Consider the following 21,054-nt stretch of genomic DNA (forward strand, 5'->3'; position numbering starts at 1 on the left):
AGAAGACAAGCGGCCCCGCTTGTCTTCTGCATCCCCCGCTCGGAGCACAAAGTGATCGCTCAACGTTTTAACGATCACTTTGCGCTTAAAGGCATGCAACAATTATCGCTCAAAAGTATGTTCATTTTTAATTTTTTTTTTGTATTACTCCCTCCTACAAAATTTTGAGGTGTTGGATTTTACTGCGCCACCTTACAGTAAAACACAACAGTGCGGCTACCACCAAAAAAGGTTGCGCACCCCTGGGCTACACGGACTACAATCTACAACCTATAACATGTATCTGGATAGGAGAGATGTGCTCTGCTGATGCATTTAGCTTGCGACAGATTGTGTAGAAACTCTTAACTCTAACCAGCTTTAGGTCTCTTTTAATGCTCTTTTCCACTAACTGCAAACTGAGAAGTTTGAAATTATGGGAATCAAGAACATTAAGTAGATTGGAAAGTTTCACAACTTTTGATTTACATAGTGATCTAATTTTTTGAGGCTTTGTTTACATAAAACTAGAAAACCTTTTTAATATAGTACATATCCAATGTTGTCCATATCACTTTCATTACAAGAAGAGCCCTTTTGGCAGCCATGGGGAAACTAAATGCCATGTGGCTGCTCTCCCAGGTTTGTCCTCTTAATACAGGGATCATTTATGGCATTTGCATTCTGTGCATAGGGGGACCCTCAGAACGGTGTCCATTATTTTAGTCCCTCTTCTCTCCATTCTCGGGACACGCGGCTGCTCACTATATGTGCAGCGCATTACTAGGCTATGATACATCCTAACTACAATGCCCTCTAGAAGTCCGTGTGGCTGAATGACAATACAGCTTTTACCACGTTCTAATTTGATACTGTTTGTCTAGTTGTCCATCCGGCGCATGAGGAGTTAAATAGGAAGTGGTTTCTCTAAAGCTGCCTTTGTGCAGTGGAGTTTGGCCGCCTTTTCTCTGAATATAAATTGCTTAATCTAACATCACTTTCTTGATCTTTCCTAAGATGAAAAACAATCGTATTTGGCTCCAACGGTTCCATGATAACAAGAGTTAACATTTGGCTCATTTACAGCTACATGAATCAGCCCCTAATGGGAAATTCAGGAAAAAAGATAGTTTTATAGAGCTGCGGGGATTGATTTTATCTCCGTCACCAGCAGACTCTGTTCTATTTTCTGTGACTTTATAGACTGTAGAGAGAAGCATTATTAATCTGGCTTCAAACTGTTGTTTTTTACAGACTACGGCCTTTGGACATCGAGTTTATGAGACGTCTGAGTAAGGTGGTGAACATTGTGCCAGTCATTGCCAAAGCGGACACCTTAACTCTAGAGGAGAGAGACTATTTCAAGCAGAGAGTAAGTTTCCGTCCATGGGGGGTTAGATGGGGTAACGCTTCCTCCAGGTAATCATTCTGCATACTGTGAAAGGGGAAGTTAAAGCATTTGTCTGCTATTTGTGTTATGTACAGATGTAGCAATCATTACTGTGACTGGCGGACCATGATAATTCAATTTACAGTCTTGTAGTACATTGTAGCTATCCTAATACGTTAAGTGTCAAGTTAACATTTGCTTCATTTTTAAAATAGCATATTTGATGGATGTTATGTGCAATCTGGTACTTCAGCTCAATTGAAGAAAACTAGAATTGAGTGATGAACTCTTATCCGCGGTGCAGGCTGTTATCACAGTCGGCAGCACTGATAAGATTCTTTCAGCTCGTGTTTCACTGGTAGTTAAAAGTGAGCTGCAAGCACGGAGAACAATGCAGCTGTTTGCTTATGCAAAACAGCTGTATTGTTCGCCGAGCGATGTTGGTGGTGTCCCGCTCCGCCTGCATAGCTCTTTAGTAGTTAATTGCTATAGACTATGCAAAGATGATCGCTCAAAACTGTTGCTCAAACTGTCGTTTTGAGCGATCCTCTTTCAGTGTCTTATTTGTACACAAATCTAATACCCAATCTGTTGGGTTTTGATATGCCTGAATGTGATGCAGGGGAAGAGATTGACCTCTGCTAGGCAATTCTGGCTGCAGCTTGTTTCCCTACCCCATTAAAATAAATATGCCAAGCATGAACGTCTGAGGAGAGCGAGCCATGAGGTCGTCATGTTTGTCTCTGGTATATTGTGATCTCAGTGATACGAAAAGCATTAACAAAGTCATGCCTGTGACTTCCTTCATGCAGTAATGGCCCATTTACTCATGTAGATAATCTAAGCGATCAACGACCTTGCATGTCAATCATTGCTTGTCAGCTTTCATTGACGTACGGCAATTATCGTACGTATACAAGCTGCATGGAGACAAACGATCACTAACGATTGTTTGTCCCAATACAGTTTGCGTTTTTTGTTGGCAGCACTCATCCGCTGCTTTATAGGAGGGATTGTGCTGCTGACATAAGGTGATTTTTATTTATTCTTTTAATGCCCATCTAAAAGATACAATCCACAAAAAAACACATTTTCTAGTTGGTCAGCCAAATGCTGGAACGTTTATAGGAAACAACAATCGGAAAGGAATATTTCAGCCAATCGCCAACTTGGGCCAATGGGCCTTTAGCTGTAATTCTGTACCATTCAGTATATCTTCATCTAGACCTTGTACAAAGCAGTCCTCCTCCAAGTCACTTCTCACCTTGACCCATAGATTCGTGCTGATCTCCAGAACAATGGGATAGATATTTATCCACAGAAGGAATTTGATGAGGATGCAGAAGACAGGCTGGTGAACGAGAAGATTAGAGTAAGTAACTGGAATGGCCTTCAACGACCCAACTGAAAATCAATGTTGTAAATAGAAATGACTTTCTGGTGATGCATAATCTCCTGCTTTGTCAGTCATACAATGTACGACCCCCAACTAAGTAACTGTTTAGGAACAATCTGACAATGTGACCCTTGAACCAGAAAAGGTTATACAAAAGGCAAAATCCAAACCACTTTGGCAGCACGGTGAATTTGTTAGCTCTGTTGTCTTGCATTGGTGGGTCACCGGTTGATGCCTAACTAATGGCAACATCCTCAGGGAAGTTTTGTTCTGCTTAGGCTTCCTTTCAAAAACATACTGATGGGCGTGTTTTTGTAAAAAGGAATGAAAGGTGGCCATATACATTAGTGTGTTCATCCACCAACTTCTGTTACCTTGTAAATACTCCTTTTGCAGGCGCAACCATACATATGGGCCTTTACAGTTGTTCAAACTGGCCATACATGTTCAATAATACCGAGCCATTTACCGAAGGTCTTTCTGGGAACAGTGCATTAAAAAAAGACCTTTTGTAAATGAATTTGGGTTTTATTTCACCATGATGGATGATTATTTTGGTTGAAATCATACATTTTGATCAATTTTAGTTTGTCTATGGGCACCTCTAAGGTGGCCACACACATTCGATAGAGGTAGGTTGATGTTATCATAGTTTTGTAGATGCAGCTCAGCCAAACACACTTTAGTCCATACCAGCCATCACCGTTGTTCAAACTGGCTGTACACGTTTAATAACACTGGGCAATGGACGAAAGATCTTTATGGGAACGTTCTTTCAAAGAAAGACCATTGGTCCGTTGCTTGGGCAAAAATTTCAAGCTTGGCCAACTTCTTTCCAAACAATGAAGGGCTGTCATTGGTTGGCTGAAACAATTGTTTAAATTTCAATAACTATTGGTAGTTTTGGTTGAAATTGTCCATTTTCATCAACTTTAGTCTAATGTGTGTGCACTTTTAGACAGTGAGGAACTGTGGATGTTGGTCGCAGTCTCTGTACAGCTCTAGAATGTTAATGCTAGTGTATGCCAACAGAAATAATTAAATCTTCTGGCCAACTTTGCCTCATGGTAGTGGAACAACTTCACTAGATCGCTGATGTATTCATTGCTAAATTACAATAACCCTCAGTGCCATTGGATAGACATCTGGACATAGTATGGTGTTCCATAGCTGGACTACTTCTGCTGTAAAGAACCCTTTCTTCTACTGATCAGTTTTAGAGTTGAAACGAGCATGGTTGATACCCCAAAGGTTAAACTCTCCAGCCTCATTAGTTATAAGTGGGTGTGATATCACTTTTTTTTTTATAGGAGCCTAATCCCCTGTGACTCAAGAGATCTCACTTCTCAGCCCCCATGATATAAAAATAAAGATTGTCCTATCAGACGAGCTGTGCAATGTTTTTAGCACAATCAGGAGAAGGGCAAACGTGAAGAGATGTTTGTCATGATAGGAATTATTCTCCTTATGGAAATTGGTCTATATCGTGGGAGATATTGTGCCTTTGTGGTGTTCCATATAGATTTTTACCTAATGAATGCTGCTCTTAGGGCTAATGATATAAGAAGTATTCTTAGCAAGTTGACTCTAGAACTCAACTTTTTGAAGTACAGTATTAGATATTTAAATACAAAACTTCTGCTAGTGCCCCGGTGTAAAAAGTCAATCTCCATAACAAATTCCCTACCAAGATTCCGGTGGTGTGATATTTCTCTAATTATTACATAACTTTTACAACCATCTTTTTTTTTCTTTTAGGAAATGATTCCATTTGCTGTGGTAGGCAGTGACCAAGAATATCAGATTAATGGCAGGAGGATACTGGGCCGGAAAACAAAGTGGGGGACCATTGAAGGTGAGGTAGAACGCATGGAAAATACTGTAATGCTCCTTTAGACTTTATCCTGTATCTTCCACAGGGGCTTTATCTTAGGGCAATCTCCCTCTAATTACACCTGCACTTTAGGTAAAAACTAAAAATTCTTGTTTCGTCAGGCTAAAGCTCCTTTAACACGGGACGACTGTTGGGCACTTTAGTACCTGACAACTGGCCCAGCAATGTGCTTTTACATAAGAGTTATCATCACTCAGTGAATGGAGGTGGTGCAGGCTGGAGCTTGCCTCCATTCACTCCACTGGCAGAACTTTAGGGGACATGGTTGTGCCCGGGCTCAGGAGCCGTAGCGGACCCATAAGGCCTCTCTTCTCCATATAGGGAGCCCAGTGCTATGAATAAAACATAGTTGGGGGCCCTATTACAGGTTTTGCATAAGGGCCCAGGAGCTTCAAGTTATGCCTCTTAAGAATCGTGTCGTGTAAAAGGGACTGTGGAATTTGTCTCACACCACCAAAATGTTGTTATCTTGTGTGCTGTACCCTAAAGATTTGTGAACCAGAGGACAGTAGAGTCGAGTCTTTTGTGGTTAAATATGGACTCCAACCAAGAAAACAGTAAGTTGTCTTAAAGGAACACTAAATTGCTGTGTTTCCTTGAAAATAAGACCCTGTCTTATATAATTTTTTTGCCACAAAAGAGGTACAGGATCTTCTTTTCGGGGCACATCTTATGAATACTTACCTAGCAGCCGCGGTCCAGGTCGCTCCCACTGGTCTGCTATCTATAGCTCTGCCGGAATTCCTGCAGTCTCTCAGCTGCTCTCGGTCAATCACAGCTGTCACGTTGGTTCAGCGAGCCCTGCATTGATTGGCTGAAAGCAGCGCTCACTGGCAAATCAGAGCCATCACTTCTTAGAGGCGGGATTTACAAAAGCCGCAACCAGGAAGTGATCTATCATCGACCGAAGAGTGCAGGAAACCTGTCAGAGCTATGAAATTTTTTTTAATGCAGTGTGGCTAGGGCTTATTTTCAGGGTAGGGCTTATATTTCAAGTCTCCCCGCAGATAGCCAAAAAGTTTGGGGTAGGGCTTATTTTCGCATAAACGCGGTAAGACATACATGATGAACCGGGAAATACAAATTAATTTTCTTTTATGTAGCTGAAATGGGCAGTGTTGTAAAAATCAGAGTACACAAGTAGCAATTTCGTCCAGATCCCTTCCATTTTTATCTGACAAACTTCTGAAGTGGCAGGGTGTTCTAAGGGGCGAGACTCAGAAGTCCTGGTCTATTGCAGATGGGGCAAGTGGGTGAGGTTCCCTTTACAGAACGTTGACACGGATTTATAAGGAGGAGGGAGTAAATAGTGTATCTTCTGGGACACCTAAGAGAGAGCTTACATGTCTTTTGTATTGTCTTCATGGAAATCCCAATGGCTTTTCTAGAATCCTTAGGCCTCATGTCCACGGGGAAAATCAGGTCCGCTACGGATTCTCCATGGAGAATCTGCAGCGGGTCCCTCCTGCCCCGCGGACATGAGCACTGAAAATAAGAATAAATCAGAATTAACTGACCTCCCGCACGCTCCGGATCCTTACTTTGCTGCCGCGTCATCTTCTCTGCATCGCGGCCGGATCTTCTTTCTTCGGCCCGGCGGATGCACAGGATGACGTCGGTGACGTGCCCCGCGCATGTGCCGGCCCGAAGCAAAATGATCCGGCCGCGACTGAGAGAAGATGGCGCCGCGGCGAAGAGAAGAAACGGAGCGGGTGAGTAAAATCTGATTTTTGTCTCCCGCGGATCCGGACGGCTTCCATAGGCTTCAATAGAAGCCCACGGGAGCCGTCCCCGCGGGGCACCCGCACGAAAATGGAGCATGGTCCGGATTTTTTCATGCTCCATTTTTTTTTTTAAATCACTTTTATTGACCATCCGCGGGTATTTATCTACCTGTGGGTGGTCAATGCGTCCCTATGGGGTGCGGATCCACGGGCAGGAGAAGAGTTAAAATCTGCTGCGGATTTTAATTCTTCTTTTGCCCGTGGACATGAGCCCTTATAGCTTCAGGTCATCCCTTATGTAAATAGTAAGTCAGTATTTTGAGAAGCCTAAAATTAAGGAAGCGCAAATAAATTCTTCTGGAGATGAGGAATGGAAGTGGCTCCCTGTCAGTTCTCCTTTTATGAGACTCTTTTATTGTGGTTATTTCCTAAAATGTTTCAGCATTTTTTTTTCTACACAGGAAAAACCAAGACTATCTTTTCTTGTATCCCATTGCACCGCAGTATATGTTAAACTTTAAGGACTATTTCACAGTGTTTATAGGGAGAAAATCTATATAAACAGTTCAGTATTTACACGGTTGCTTAAGGGCTCTTCACCCAACCTGAAGGTCAGGCAAGAACATTCATTTGCCCGATCATTGGGCTTTGCAAGAGTGCCGCCGATCACCTGACAAAAGAGCAAATGCTTGTCCTCTGGGTTATCGCAGCTTTTATGCAGCATAAAAAATAATCGTTGGTGGTGGATGTGCTGTAGCAAAAACGAAACCCTATGGGGTCTGAATCTACCTGCATGACGACCTGGTAGATGATAGTCAATCTCATTGATCGGCGTTGGTTACACAAAGCCTTTATTATAATGTATAGCTCCATTCACAACTTTTAGCTGGTTCTCATTAAAATCCTTTAGAAGGGGTTCAGTTGTAAACTACAGATGGCCTATGCTTAGGACAGGCCATCAGTAGTAGATTGGTAAGGGTCTGCTGTCGGGATGCTGTTCACCGGGTTGTTCTCATGCTGATTTCTGCAGGAAAGAAACAGCTCCGTTTTCAGTGCAGTGGCCAAGCTGCTTATTACAGGCAATTCACTTGAATGGGATCTTTCTGTGTTCTGTGGTAGAATTCAGAAAAAGCAGGTGAGCTGGCACTTCCCAATTTTTAGCTTTGCCTGTAATACCAATCTTGGCCACTGCACTGAGAATGGAACTGATTGTTTCCAGCAGAAACCAACTCTGTGCACAAGCACAACCCCGTGAAAAGCTGATCGGTGGATGTCCCAAGCGGTCAACGCCGCTGATCTATTATTGATGATCTGTCCTGTGGATCTGCTAGCAGTAGTTTACAATTGGACAATCCTTTAAGGACTTTGCCACTAGACACATCCAAAACCACTTTGCTAAGCTCCCATATTGCAGAGGGAAGGTAGGTCATGTTTTCTACATCAGACTATCCTGCAGTGTCAGGGTATAAAGACTGTACTCCCAAGTACGCATGTTAGTAGAACAAGGTCTTTGTAGACACTAAGCCAGTAAGGCATGCTGGGAGATTTCAGCTCTGAAGCCTGCATAATTAAGCGTAAATTTGGACTATGAAAGTCCTTTTTATGTTACCTGGTATTCAAAGGTGAATATATACAGTAAAGACCTGTCAGAAATGTAAGGGGGCGTAAAACTAGGAAGGGTTATATTGGTTTTAAGGGTCAAACTAGTGTTCTGTTAGTCTGTAATACTTCCTGCAGTCTGCCTATAGTTATGGTAAAATAGTTGAAACGGCAGTTTTTAATGTCCTCTGGTTAGTTTATTTCCAATGAGAGGTGACATGTGGGAGGCAGAACTTCAGCCTAATCCTTGTTACATAGTTGTGTGCAAGGTCCGTATCTACTTCATTCTTATGACTTTACTCTTGGGTGCAGTAGCCATACCCTTGGTATGTGGCACACTGGTGAGCGGGTTGAATGCATGTTTTAATTTTCTACATAGAAACTTAGTTATTCCCAATATTGACCTTTGGCACCTATCCCATAGGATAGGTAATATTTTTGGTGGGGTCTCACCATTGAAACCCCAACCGAACTGAAGAACAGAAGTTCTGTAGCCCCCTCTCCTTCTCACTGTTGGCTCACTGCAACCCCTCAGTGAGGAGAAGAGTGAATTGAGTGGCAGCCGTGCATGCATGATGCTGCTCCTCCATTCATCTTCAATGCAACGGCCAAGATGGCCATGCCCTTGTACTCGGCTATTTCTGTCAGCTGCATTGAAATGAATGGAGCGGCACCGCACATGCACTGGTACCGCGCCATTCAATCTCCATGTCCTTGCAGGGTGAGCCTGCAGTGAGGAGGAGAGGACGACACGGGACCCCCATTCTCAAGATCAGTGGGGGTCTTACTGGTGAGACCCCCATGGATGAGACTTTGATTGCCTATCCTATAGATTGATAGTTATGTATTTTATTTCATCACCGATCTAGGGACAACCACTTTAAGTGAAATATCACCTGCTTCCCTGGCTCATAATATAACACTGCCCCAATACAACCAACCGCACAGTGATATGGTAAACTTAGTTTAAAAGAAAAAAAAAAGTTTAATTTCTGCCTAGTCTAAAAATATTATTTGTATAGAGGAAGTCACCAAAACCCCCTCCTGGGCTTACACATTCAAGGCATTGTGCTTTCCCGGTAAAGAGCAGCCCTGAGAATCACACCTACCTGTGCTTCTGATTCGCCGTAATGAAATTCATGATTAAGGGGTGTTAGAGTTCAATGCATGACCCCGCTTTGAAGTTTGACTCGGACAGAGCTCCACATAAGGGAGCTGGACCATGTTGGCCTCTCTCCACCTGTGGTATGAAGACTTGACCGGTCTCTCCCCTTTTGTGTATAGGGAGAGCATTGTCAACCTACATGTTGTGGACAGTGAGAAGCTGGCGCGGCCTGCCTCCGTGACTTGGAGCTCCATTTGAGTCAAACTTCAAAGTAGGGGGGGTCTCTGTCCACTTCTAGTGGGTCAGGACCTGTCCTGGTGATGAAATGCTGAGGTGCATAGCTCGTTACAAGACACAGAACTGAGGAAGAGGTCAAATGAGGTGGCAGTAACGTGACAAAAACAGTGTTTGACTGCTGTGGTGACGTAGAGTTCTATGGCAAAAAGGCAGTCCTAGGCTCTCGCTCACGACCTGAAGGTTGCAAGTTCAATCCCCACATGGTTCAGGTAGCCGGCTCAAGGTTGACTCAGCCCTCCATCCTTCCGAGGTTGGTAAAATAAATACCCAGCTTGCTGTGGGGTAATTGGCTGAAAGCGCCGTGGAATAAGTTGGCGCTATACAAATAACAAAATGTTTGGTTTTTTTTATTATCTCTGGCAACATCAAGTGACCACTTATTGATCAATTAGTGCAGCCCGATCTTCATAACGGTGATGTGATGAGCTATGTGCCTGTGTGATCATCACATGACCAGGACAGATTTTATTATCTGGAATGAGCATTCCTATTAACTGGCAGCAAGCAGAGATCTTAAACTGTAAAGTGAAAGTCTATTAAAAAAATTGTCTTTTTATTTGCTGAATCCAAATACCCTTTTAAGGAGGGGGCGCCTGGAGAGACGTGCTATCACATATGTATGCGTTTCATTATGTTCCGCTTATTTCTGCTCTTTCTCTGCCCCGCTAGTGTCTGCGCTGCAGGTCTGGGGGTATGGGCACAGTGGCTTTTCTCTACACAATGCTCTTGTGCTGTAACCAGCCTAACACATGATCTGTGGCTTGCATCTCCTGCCACGTCTGTACTTTTCACTTCAGATGGAGGTTACTTACGCACCCCTCTCCTCCCACCACCCCCTCTTTCCACCCTGCAGGCTCACGTTGCTCTTTGGCCTCAGACAGGCAGCGTGTCCACCACCGAGGACGGTTTAACTCTGCCTTAAACTAAAACAGTCAGACATGTACTGCACATAACTAGAACCAGAGGACAAGAGTCCACATAGGCGCTTTCTTCTGAACACCTCGCCATGTTCTGCTAAAGGAAATGTTTGTTTTTGTTGGTTTAAGATTCTCCTGTGCTGCAGGCTTTCTTAGGTTTTATGGCTTTTTTGTCCTAGTTTACGCACGACTCATGACTGCCACCTGGTGGTTGCAGACAATCTGTTTTTGTTTTCTGTAATTATTAAAAAAGTTTTCTAATACGTTACGAAACCCCCCCCCCCCACTAATATTCCTTTTAATAGAAGCGGTCACCGTTGTAACACATTTGTTCTAGTAAATCCTTGTACTCCTCAGGAATTCTAGATAATCATTTCTTAAAACTGTCGTCTTCTTCCTAGAAATCTATGAATGAATTGAAGCTGGGTGTTCTCAGTTGGGGGTATGTTGGTTTGATTCTGGCACTGCCCAATCAGAAGTGACGGTTGCAGAATGTGCAGAGACACTACCCTTTGACAGGAAAATGGTAACACCCAGTTGTCAATTTATGCATACTTTTCTTGGAGGAAGAACAGAGAAACCGCAAAACAGACTTATAAGTAAAAATTTTGCAGGAATGTTTAGGGTGGAAACCATTATTTACTAAATCAGACATTTGAGGAGTGCCAACAGATCCTCTTGAAAAGGCCACTACAGCGAAAACACATTTTCTTTCCATCTCTGTCCCCCTCACCTGATTGTCTGTCACGCTCTGGCAGTCTCCTCGGTATATTGCAGTCACTTCTATGTAGTACAGCCTCCTGTCTAAGGGTGGTTCACACTTGCCCTCCGGGTTCCACCTTCCTGCTCTGTTCGGGGAACAGGAAAGGGGAATCCCCACAGCCAAATGGTTCCGTCTCAAGATGGAAACAAAAAGCGCAGAACAGACCCCATTGACTATAATGGGGCATGTTTGGTTTCCGCTCAGCTGCCCGGCTTTTGGATGGAAGAAAAAGCGCTGCATGCAGCACTTTTCCTTCCGGTATTTTGAGCCGGATATGAGATGGAATCTCCAACCAGAGGTTGCAATGCAGATGTGAACCAGTCTTATGCTTAACAGGTACCATCTTTATGTTGCTTTCACTTCTGCTTCAATACTACAATGCATCAGACACCGCACTACATAATTGGCTACAGACTGTGCCATCTGTGCCGCAGGTAAAACACTGCTATTACTATCTGTATTCACATTATAACCGTGTGATCATCATCAGTAACTGTGATCGGAGTGTCTGCAGGCAGTTTCTGTGCTAGAGTCCATATAACAGCATCACACAGACTGAGAAACTGACTAGAAACTCAACACATAAACCCAAGTAAATCTGAGCTGGTTAGAATTAAGAACACATGACCATCTGAGGCGAAGGAGGTTAGGTGTTTATGATGGCAAGGAATAACCAAGGTAATGCTCACTGACCTATATATACAGGGGGACAGCTACGTAATGAATGAAATGCCAGATTATTGTACCTTTTATCTGTTTATATGCTGTAACCTTCACATGTGCTGCAGCGGCTCATAGTAAATCTGATTTAATTTTTATCCTTCTAGTTGAAAACATAGCTCATTGTGAATTTGCCTGCCTGCGAGATCTTCTGATCAGGTGAGTGATTCAGGGTACCACTGATACTTTTTACTTGTAGAGTGAACAATTTGACCACATTTTGTCCTCTTCTGGACCTCCTGGTCTTCCATTGGTGTTTTGGATCTCCTATGATTTAGATGCTGCTAGACCCTACCAATTAGCCCCTTAAGAGAATCCTTTTTTTTTTTTTTTACCCCGAGATGACTTATTTCAGAGGTGCTTAGTAGTTGCTTGGTTTTATCTTCAAAATATTTGCTTGCTATTAGGGTGCATAATAGCGAGTCGCACCCACAATTATCAGGCGCAACTCACGGAAACCCTGTCCGGATGCTGTGCGATGTGCAGGAGATCACACATCTGCATGTTTCTCATGCGAGACTAGCCTGAAAATTGAACCTCCCATTTGTTTATTTTTTTTCCTATCTTGCAGCATCACTTGGAGAGAAAGAACACCCTTGTAAATACACCCATTGCAAATAATGCAGTGCATTTTTGTGCATCTCACAATGCTCGAAACACTGGACTGATTTCTTGCCAGTTAATGCACCCTAAGGCCTCATGTCCACGGGTGGATCAGATTCCGCACGCGGATTTCTGCAGTGGGAAACCTGCGGAAACCATTTGCGGGAAATCGCGGATGTAATGGCTTTTCCACGTGAATGCACTGCGAATCATCCGCATGGAAAAAAAATCCGCACCCCCACCTCCCAGCCTTTTCCCCACCCCCCTAATTGATTTTACCCTCCAAATCCGCAGTACTTCCACAATTGTATTTGCAGATGCACTGCGGATCGTCCGCACCCATTGACATCTATTGAGCCCGTCCGCACGGAATCCACACTGAAATGGAGCGTGCTGTGATTTGTTTTCCACACCAAATGGTCCGCAAATTAAATCCGCATGCTTAAATCCATTTGCCAGGATGCCAATGCTTCCCTATGGGCACTTTGAATTGTGGATCTTCCATGCTGGTGACCTGTGTGGATTCTGCAGATCAAATCCGCCCGTGGACATTGGGCCTTAGTCAATGGAAGAATTCCTGTTTAGTTAGTAAGTAGATGGCCAGCTGATTCTTGTGTGTACCCAGAGGCCCCAAATCTACCCTGACCATGTGCAACAGATAAAGGGATCCGTACAAGAGAGAGCTCTGACACACTCGTGGCTTGTTCACATCACCAAGCTTGATTTTAATTTTGCATTGCCGGCAGGAGATGCAAAATGGAAAAAATGGCTGCGTTTTAAGCCCTATTGATTTCAATGGGATTTTCTGAGCTTTGGTTATGATCAATTTAAATCCCCAAATTCAGATCCATTTTGGTTTGGTTTGGTTTTTGTTTTACATTATAGACAGTGGTTGACGAAACTGAACGGAAAAGGTTTCCTCTTGGTTCTGTTTTTGATGTCCATTTAATGGATCAGTGTTTAGATGAACAGAAGGTTAGAAAGACAGAAGGTTATCCTTTTGTTAAAAACTGATATAAATGGAAATAAACCGAAACAAAATGTTAGCAACCGTCCATCGTTTTAACAGATCAGTCTACCAGATCTGTTAACGTAAACTTTGGTTTATTTTTGGTTTCCGTTTCAATTCCATTTTGATATCTGTTCCATTAAAGGGGGAAAAAAAGAAGAGATGCATTCAAAATGAAAATCAAAACGTTGATGTGAATGAGCCCGTAACCAGCCTTGTGTTTAATTGATTAGGTAGGCTTGGGATGGGTTTATAGGCTCTGCCTGTAGTAATCGGTGATCTTTGGATATTCATTCCCCACCTTTGCAAAGTAACATAGTAACATAGTTCGTAAGGCCGAATGAAGACAATGTCCATCTAGTCCAGCCTGAATGAAAAGAAATGAGGACAGCGCCCTTCTTACGAATATCCAAGACAACCAACCATTGTTGCAAAATGTAGATTAGAAAAGATGACTTACCCGGTGTATGTGGAGGATGCTTCCCATGAGGGGAGGACCCATCCACTCTACACCTCCAAGTCCAGGTCTGCACGTAGTAACAAAGGACAATTGTCCGCAGGATCCACAGGAAACGAACAAACGTGTATTTCTTCTATAACCCCCCGTGGGTACAGGGAGGAGCTTGCCCAAAATTTGTTGTATCCCCCAAAAACAAGGGGATGCAACTCCTCAAAAGGAACACAGGTATCCAGTATGCAAAAAACTATTTTAGGCGCTCTGAAGGAACATACACATTTAAATATAAATGCAGGGTATTCCTGCTGAATTTATTGCAAAGTAAACTAAAATAATGGCAAAATAGCAAAATGCCAAAAACAGATTATGCACATATGCAACGCGTTTCGTCGCTCTTATGGCGACTTTCTCAAGCATAAACATCCATAGTCACATACAACTATTTATATGTACAAGCAAACACTTACATAAGAACACTGACCAATCCTGCTTCTTTCTCTGTTTCCTCCAGCGTGTCCTAATGGAAATGCACGCTGAGGCTTGCCGCCCCATGCAGTCCATAGGACTTCCGGGTTGCGGCCACCACGTAAAACGTCATGACGCTCCAGGCGTCATGACTAATATCCGGTGTATATACGTGGGCTTTACAACCCGGTCTATGGGATTTCCGGGCTGTGACCAGCACGTAAGGCGTCATGACGCATCGGTCGTCATGACTACCATCCGGCGGATATACCTGGAATGTATTCCCCACGGCTCTCCACCCGGAGGTGAGATACACTGATGTTTCCCCGTCCTATGTCATGTGACCGCACCTAATGTGTATCGTTGCCATGGTTGCATTACTAGTCCCGGATCCCGGGCCAGTTTCAAATTACAAAGCGCCATCTCTACTCTGATCCGCTGCTGTCAGCAAGGGGGCCTGATACTCCAATATACCCGACATACAGGATATTTATGTGTGTTACATTATAAAATTAATAAAACATGGGAATAAATATGTATATACACATGTGTATATGAAAGCTAGTTTCTACACACATGTGTATATAAACCTACATACACACTTGTGCCAAACTTGCAAAAGAAAATGTTTACTTGATTTATAAATATTTATACCATAAAACATTTTTCCTTTTGCTATAACTTTCAAATAATTAAAATAATTAAAATTTCTCTAAAACTTCATTTAAACCATGTGGGACCAGTGAGCCTAACTTAAAAATCCAGTACATCTCCTTTATCCTTAAGCAGTTAACCGATTTTACAGATATTTTCTCTAACGGAGTCACTTTTAACAATGAGGGGTCGCAGTTATGGGATAAACTGTAATGTCTCGAGACACTATGTTTCGTGAAACCTTTCTTAATATTACTTTTATGTTGAGAGATTCTCGAACTAAGACAATTAGTGGTTCTTCCCACATATCTCTTCCCGCAGGGGCATTCAAGTAGGTATATCACGTACCTCGACTTACATGTTAGATATTGTTTTATGGGTATTTTCTCGCTGTCTTTGCTTTTTATTTCTATAGTGCCATGTAGTATATGTATGCAGCTTTTACATCGTTTTTTACCACACCTGAATGCCCCTGTTTTCCCTTTTGGATCATGTTTATCCTCCATATGTAATCTTTTTTCTTTTCTTGGACATGATGGTGCCAGGAGGTTTTTGAAAGTTTTATTTTTTCTAAATATGCATATCGGTTGCAACCGATATGCATATTTAGAAAAAATAAAACTTTCAAAAACCTCCTGGCACCATCATGTCCAAGAAAAGAAAAAAGATTACATATGGAGGATAAACATGATCCAAAAGGGAAAACAGGGGCATTCAGGTGTGGTAAAAAACGATGTAAAAGCTGCATACATATACTACATGGCACTATAGAAATAAAAAGCAAAGACAGCGAGAAAATACCCATAAAACAATATCTAACATGTAAGTCGAGGTACGTGATATACCTACTTGAATGCCCCTGCGGGAAGAGATATGTGGGAAGAACCACTAATTGTCTTAGTTCGAGAATCTCTCAACATAAAAGTAATATTAAGAAAGGTTTCACGAAACATAGTGTCTCGAGACATTACAGTTTATCCCATAACTGCGACCCCTCATTGTTAAAAGTGACTCCGTTAGAGAAAATATCTGTAAAATCGGTTAACTGCTTAAGGATAAAGGAGATGTACTGGATTTTTAAGTTAGGCTCACTGGTCCCACATGGTTTAAATGAAGTTTTAGAGAAATTTTAATTATTTTAATTATTTGAAAGTTATAGCAAAAGGAAAAATGTTTTATGGTATAAATATTTATAAATCAAGTAAACATTTTCTTTTGCAAGTTTGGCACAAGTGTGTATGTAGGTTTATATACACATGTGTGTAGAAACTAGCTTTCATATACACATGTGTATATACATATTTATTCCCATGTTTTATTAATTTTATAATGTAACACACATAAATATCCTGTATGTCGGGTATATTGGAGTATCAGGCCCCCTTGCTGACAGCAGCGGATCAGAGTAGAGATGGCGCTTTGTAATTTGAAACTGGCCCGGGATCCGGGACTAGTAATGCAACCATGGCAACGATACACATTAGGTGCGGTCACATGACATAGGACGGGGAAACATCAGTGTATCTCACCTCCGGGTGGAGAGCCGTGGGGAATACATTCCAGGTATATCCGCCGGATGGTAGTCATGACGACCGATGCGTCATGACGCCTTACGTGCTGGTCACAGCCCGGAAATCCCATAGACCGGGTTGTAAAGCCCACGTATATACACCGGATATTAGTCATGACGCCTGGAGCGTCATGACGTTTTACGTGGTGGCCGCAACCCGGAAGTCCTATGGACTGCATGGGGCGGCAAGCCTCAGCGTGCATTTCCATTAGGACACGCTGGAGGAAACAGAGAAAGAAGCAGGATTGGTCAGTGTTCTTATGTAAGTGTTTGCTTGTACATATAAATAGTTGTATGTGACTATGGATGTTTATGCTTGAGAAAGTCGCCATAAGAGCGACGAAACGCGTTGCATATGTGCATAATCTGTTTTTGGCATTTTGCTATTTTGCCATTATTTTAGTTTACTTTGCAATAAATTCAGCAGGAATACCCTGCATTTATATTTAAATGTGTATGTTCCTTCAGAGCGCCTAAAATAGTTTTTTGCATACTGGATATCTAGTCCAGCCTGTCTATCCTACTGTGTTGATCCAGAGGAAGGCAAAAGACCCCAAGAGCAGAAGCCAATTAGCCCTTTTGGGGAAAAAATTCCTTCCCAACTCCCTAATGGCAATCAGACTGTTCCCTGGATCAACCTCTAATAGTTCCTACCTGCCTGTATACCCGGATTAACAATTAACCTAAGATTTATAACCTATAATATCCTTCCTCTCCAGAAAGACATCAAGTCCCCTTTTAAACTCCTCTATGGATTTTGCCATCACCACATCTTCAGGCAGAGAGTTCCACAGTCTAACTGCTCTTACAGTAAAGAACCCTTTTCTATGTTGGTGATGAAACCTGCTTTCCTCTAAACGGAACGGATGCCCTCCTGTAGATTATGATAAAATCCTTAAAGGGCTTCTCCTACATCCACAAGATTTTACTTGTATAGTGCCAACACATTCCATAGTGCTGGATATTGTCATCCGTCGTGTTGGTCCTGGTTGCCAATGAGACTAACAATCTGGATCCGCTTTCTCAGAGATACACATAGAACAATCAGTATGTTCTTGATGTGTAGGAGGAAACAAAGTACCCAAAGAATAGGTGAAATATATTGTATCGGTGTAAGTGCAATCACTGGGATCCCACCAATTGCCTGAATGAATGCCCCGTAGGCCGGTGACTCGCCAGCATATTCTGTCCACATTTATGCATCTACATTACGGACAAGTGTTCCGGCCTGACCTCAACTCCAAACATCATAGGAATCTATGCTCAGTGTTCAGGTCAGAAGAAATGTGGGTAACCCACTTCATATGTCTATTACGAACACATAAATACGGCTGGAATACACTGGTGTTATTCTGACCTTAGGGCAGCTTCACATGAATGACTCTCGGAGTTGCCACCAAGTTGCACAATGTCCTTGTTTCAATGCTGCCACAATACCTATCTGTAGGCAAAAAGATGTCGCCAAAGTCATGGCCAAGAGGCAACCCAACTCTGTGAGGGAGTTCCATTTATGGTGACCAAGTATACTAGTACCATTGGGGCAGCATTGATTCTTCATGTGCAAAAAGGGGACAGCAAGTACCTGGGTAGCGCAGGCCTATATCCTGGCATATCCGTTGTGTTTCCACAGACACTTTGACTGGTGTTCACTGTTGTCATTCCCTACAATATTGATGAAGCCTCATGTTTCTCTGGTATTTGCCATTCCGCCTCTAAATCAAGTTTCCTATTATGTTTCCTCTGACTTAATTTAATTGTAGAGAAGTGATGGATATTGCAGTCGGATTGCTGCTTGCCTTTGTGTTTTTATTAGACCAACTGTAACGAAATACATCCCCTCCTTTCACTACTAACAATAGTTCTGCCCAGCACAGAAGTCATTTGCACCCACCGCTTCCTTCCTCCCTTCCTGTGATGATGTCACTCCTTTCTTGACGGATATTTGGCTGCACTGTTGGTTATCCGGCGATCGCCGTTAGCCAAGTACTCCGCCACCCCTGACGAGTGTCTAGATTTTGTTCTCCTCAATATATAGTTGCACGTAGCAGTTCTGTTTAACAATAGCTTGATTTTTCTATTCCTCGCAGGACGCACATGCAGAATATCAAGGACATAACAAGCAGTATTCACTTTGAGGCATATCGTGTCAAGCGGCTCCAAGAAGGAAATATACTCTCCAACGGCACAGCAGAAAAAGACTACTCCTCCAACGAGATGTAATTCTGAGGCCTAGCACTCCCTTTATTGATCCATCCTGTCTTTCAGTTTTCCTTTTCATGTGTCTTCTGCTCCCGTGACATTGAGCGGAAGGAATATTGGGAAGAAAGATCAGGAAGGCTAGTCCATTCATTTTCAGAGACCCCACTTCCCCCATTCTGCCTGATCTGCAAGGATGTGCCATAGAAGCGAGAGGGTAATGATGCAGTTAAAGGGGTTGTCCAACGGTTGGAAAAACATGGCTGCTTTTTTCCAAACCCTTTATCTGTAGCGTTGTGTGTGGTATTACAGCTGATCTCCTTTAAAGTGAATGGGAGCTACGCTGCAATACCATACACAACCAACGGATATGGGTGGCGCTGTGTTGAGAAGAAAGCAGCCATGATTTTCTAACCCTGGAAATCTCTTAAAAGAATGTGGAGGACTGGGGAATAGTAATTCCACAGTTTATAGGGTGAGCATTGTTGAGCCATTCATTGGCTTGTGACACTCCATCATAGCCACATTTCTGTGGGAATGGGTAGAAAAATAAGGATTAACCCTATGTGATGCCTTTGTGAGTAACCCCAGGAGAAGGTACCAAGTATTTTCTATTTAACTTCCATATAAATTGCCAATTTCTTATGTGCCGAAGGTTATACATGAATGTGAAAATGTTGCATCCCATAGGTTAGATATAGTATTTATTACACCTGGAAGGATGAAAGGGGAGGCAGAGGATGAAGATGGAAACGAGAAGGTTTATTAAATGGTGTATAAAGCCTTAGCCTATTAGATGTAGCGTATTGCTAAATTCCTTGCAGTTCCTACCGTACCAGGCTATTAACCTCCTATTAACGTTCACCCCACCCCCCCCACCACCACCACCACCACCCCAATCACCATTACACGTCTGTTATTTATCGCCATTTGTGTTTTTTGGGTTTTTTTCATACATTCCACTCCCTCACCTTTCTTAGTTACAACTGACCCTGGTTCTTCTGATTTCACTTGTGGGCCCTCCTCTATCTATTACATTTCATTACGTTCTAATCCCTCCCCGGTCTAGTTTCCCAACTTTTTATTACTGGAAGTAATGGATAATTAATACACTGAGTGGAAAGCTAATGTGCTCCCTTCCAAATGAGAGGAAATAAATTTGTGTCTCTTGTGTATTTAACTTTTTTCCTTGTAATTTGTGAATTGTCATTTACTGTAACGATCTCCAGTTTATCCCTTTCTAAGAAGCCTTCTACTCGCTAAGCTGCATTCGATTAAACAAAAATAAAATGTAAAAAAAAAAACAAATAAAAAAAAAAATTTACATGTCGAGTTGCTATATTTTAGCAAATAAAAAACTATATCAACTGAAAAGATATATATTTCACATACTAAGGATTAAGGTATGAAGAGGCAGGATGCTTAATGCACTTGAAAAGATGCCACCCTGTCTGTGATGTTGTACTGTCCTTTGTTAAGAGGAAACTAAATGTTTTTTTTTTTTCTTTTGGTTTTTATTTGGGGGGAGGGGTTTGGCTTATTTGTGTTTTTTTTTTTTGTTTGTTTTGTTTTTTTTTTCTTTTTTGTTTCAGTTTTTTTTTATTTTTTTTATTTAGGGCTAAAAAGATCCAAGATTTCCTAAAGTGGCCTTTTATTTGATTTATATGCATTATGATAAACTAGTCTTTTTTTGTATAAATAATAAAGATGTGTTTTAAAATGTATTTCCTAAAATAAATGTTACAAATGCAGATCTTGTTTGGTTGTCTCTGTACAACTCGAGTACTAGTTTGAGGCGCTTTCACAGAATATTTCGTAGTACTCTGCGGGATATTCCAACGGGAGGAAAAATCTACTCCGAAATCCAAGTTTAACGAGCGGATTGCGACGCAGAACTGAAAATGGCAGAATCCTGCGACCAATTCCGCGTAGAAATCTGCCTTCAGCCTTGCGGATTTTGGTGCCGGTTTTATTAGTGGAATGTTCCAGTGTCTTGTGGAAGGCACCCTGGAAGGCACCCTAAGGGCCTGTTCACATGACAGTTATGTTCAGTTTTTTGTGAGCCAAAACCAGGAGTGGAGAGAAGGTATAATGGAAAGATTTTGCATGTCTTCCATATCTTGGACCTGGTTTTGGTTCACAAAAAACTGAACATAAACTGTCGTGTGAACGCGCCCTTAGGGCTTATTCAGACGACCGTATATCGGCCATGTATTCACGCCCAGCCGATATACAGCATCTCTCTCTGCAGGGGAGGAGGCTGGATGAGTCGGGAGCAGTGCTCTGAGCTCCCGCCCCCTCTCTGCCTCCTCACCG

At 42.4% G+C, this 21,054-nt stretch overlaps 1 protein-coding gene across 5 annotated transcripts in view; it reads left to right on the forward strand.

The window, feature by feature from the left end:
- Positions 1-20,489, forward strand: part of SEPTIN9 (septin 9) — a 266,768-nt gene extending 246,279 nt beyond the window's left edge. For all 5 annotated transcript variants that reach the window (XM_066587587.1, XM_066587591.1, XM_066587590.1 and 2 more), the window contains 5 exons: positions 1,234-1,351; positions 2,646-2,741; positions 4,524-4,620; positions 11,892-11,943; positions 18,630-20,489. In XM_066587587.1, the coding sequence (XP_066443684.1) occupies positions 1,234-1,351; positions 2,646-2,741; positions 4,524-4,620; positions 11,892-11,943; positions 18,630-18,762 (496 nt within the window). In that variant the 3' untranslated portion in view covers positions 18,763-20,489. The remainder of the gene's footprint in view (positions 1-1,233; positions 1,352-2,645; positions 2,742-4,523; positions 4,621-11,891; positions 11,944-18,629) is intronic.
- Positions 20,490-21,054: the final 565 nt, after the last annotated feature.

This window comes from Eleutherodactylus coqui, chromosome 13 (genome assembly GCF_035609145.1).
Source record: "Eleutherodactylus coqui strain aEleCoq1 chromosome 13, aEleCoq1.hap1, whole genome shotgun sequence".
Taxonomy (NCBI): Eukaryota; Metazoa; Chordata; class Amphibia; order Anura; family Eleutherodactylidae; genus Eleutherodactylus; species Eleutherodactylus coqui.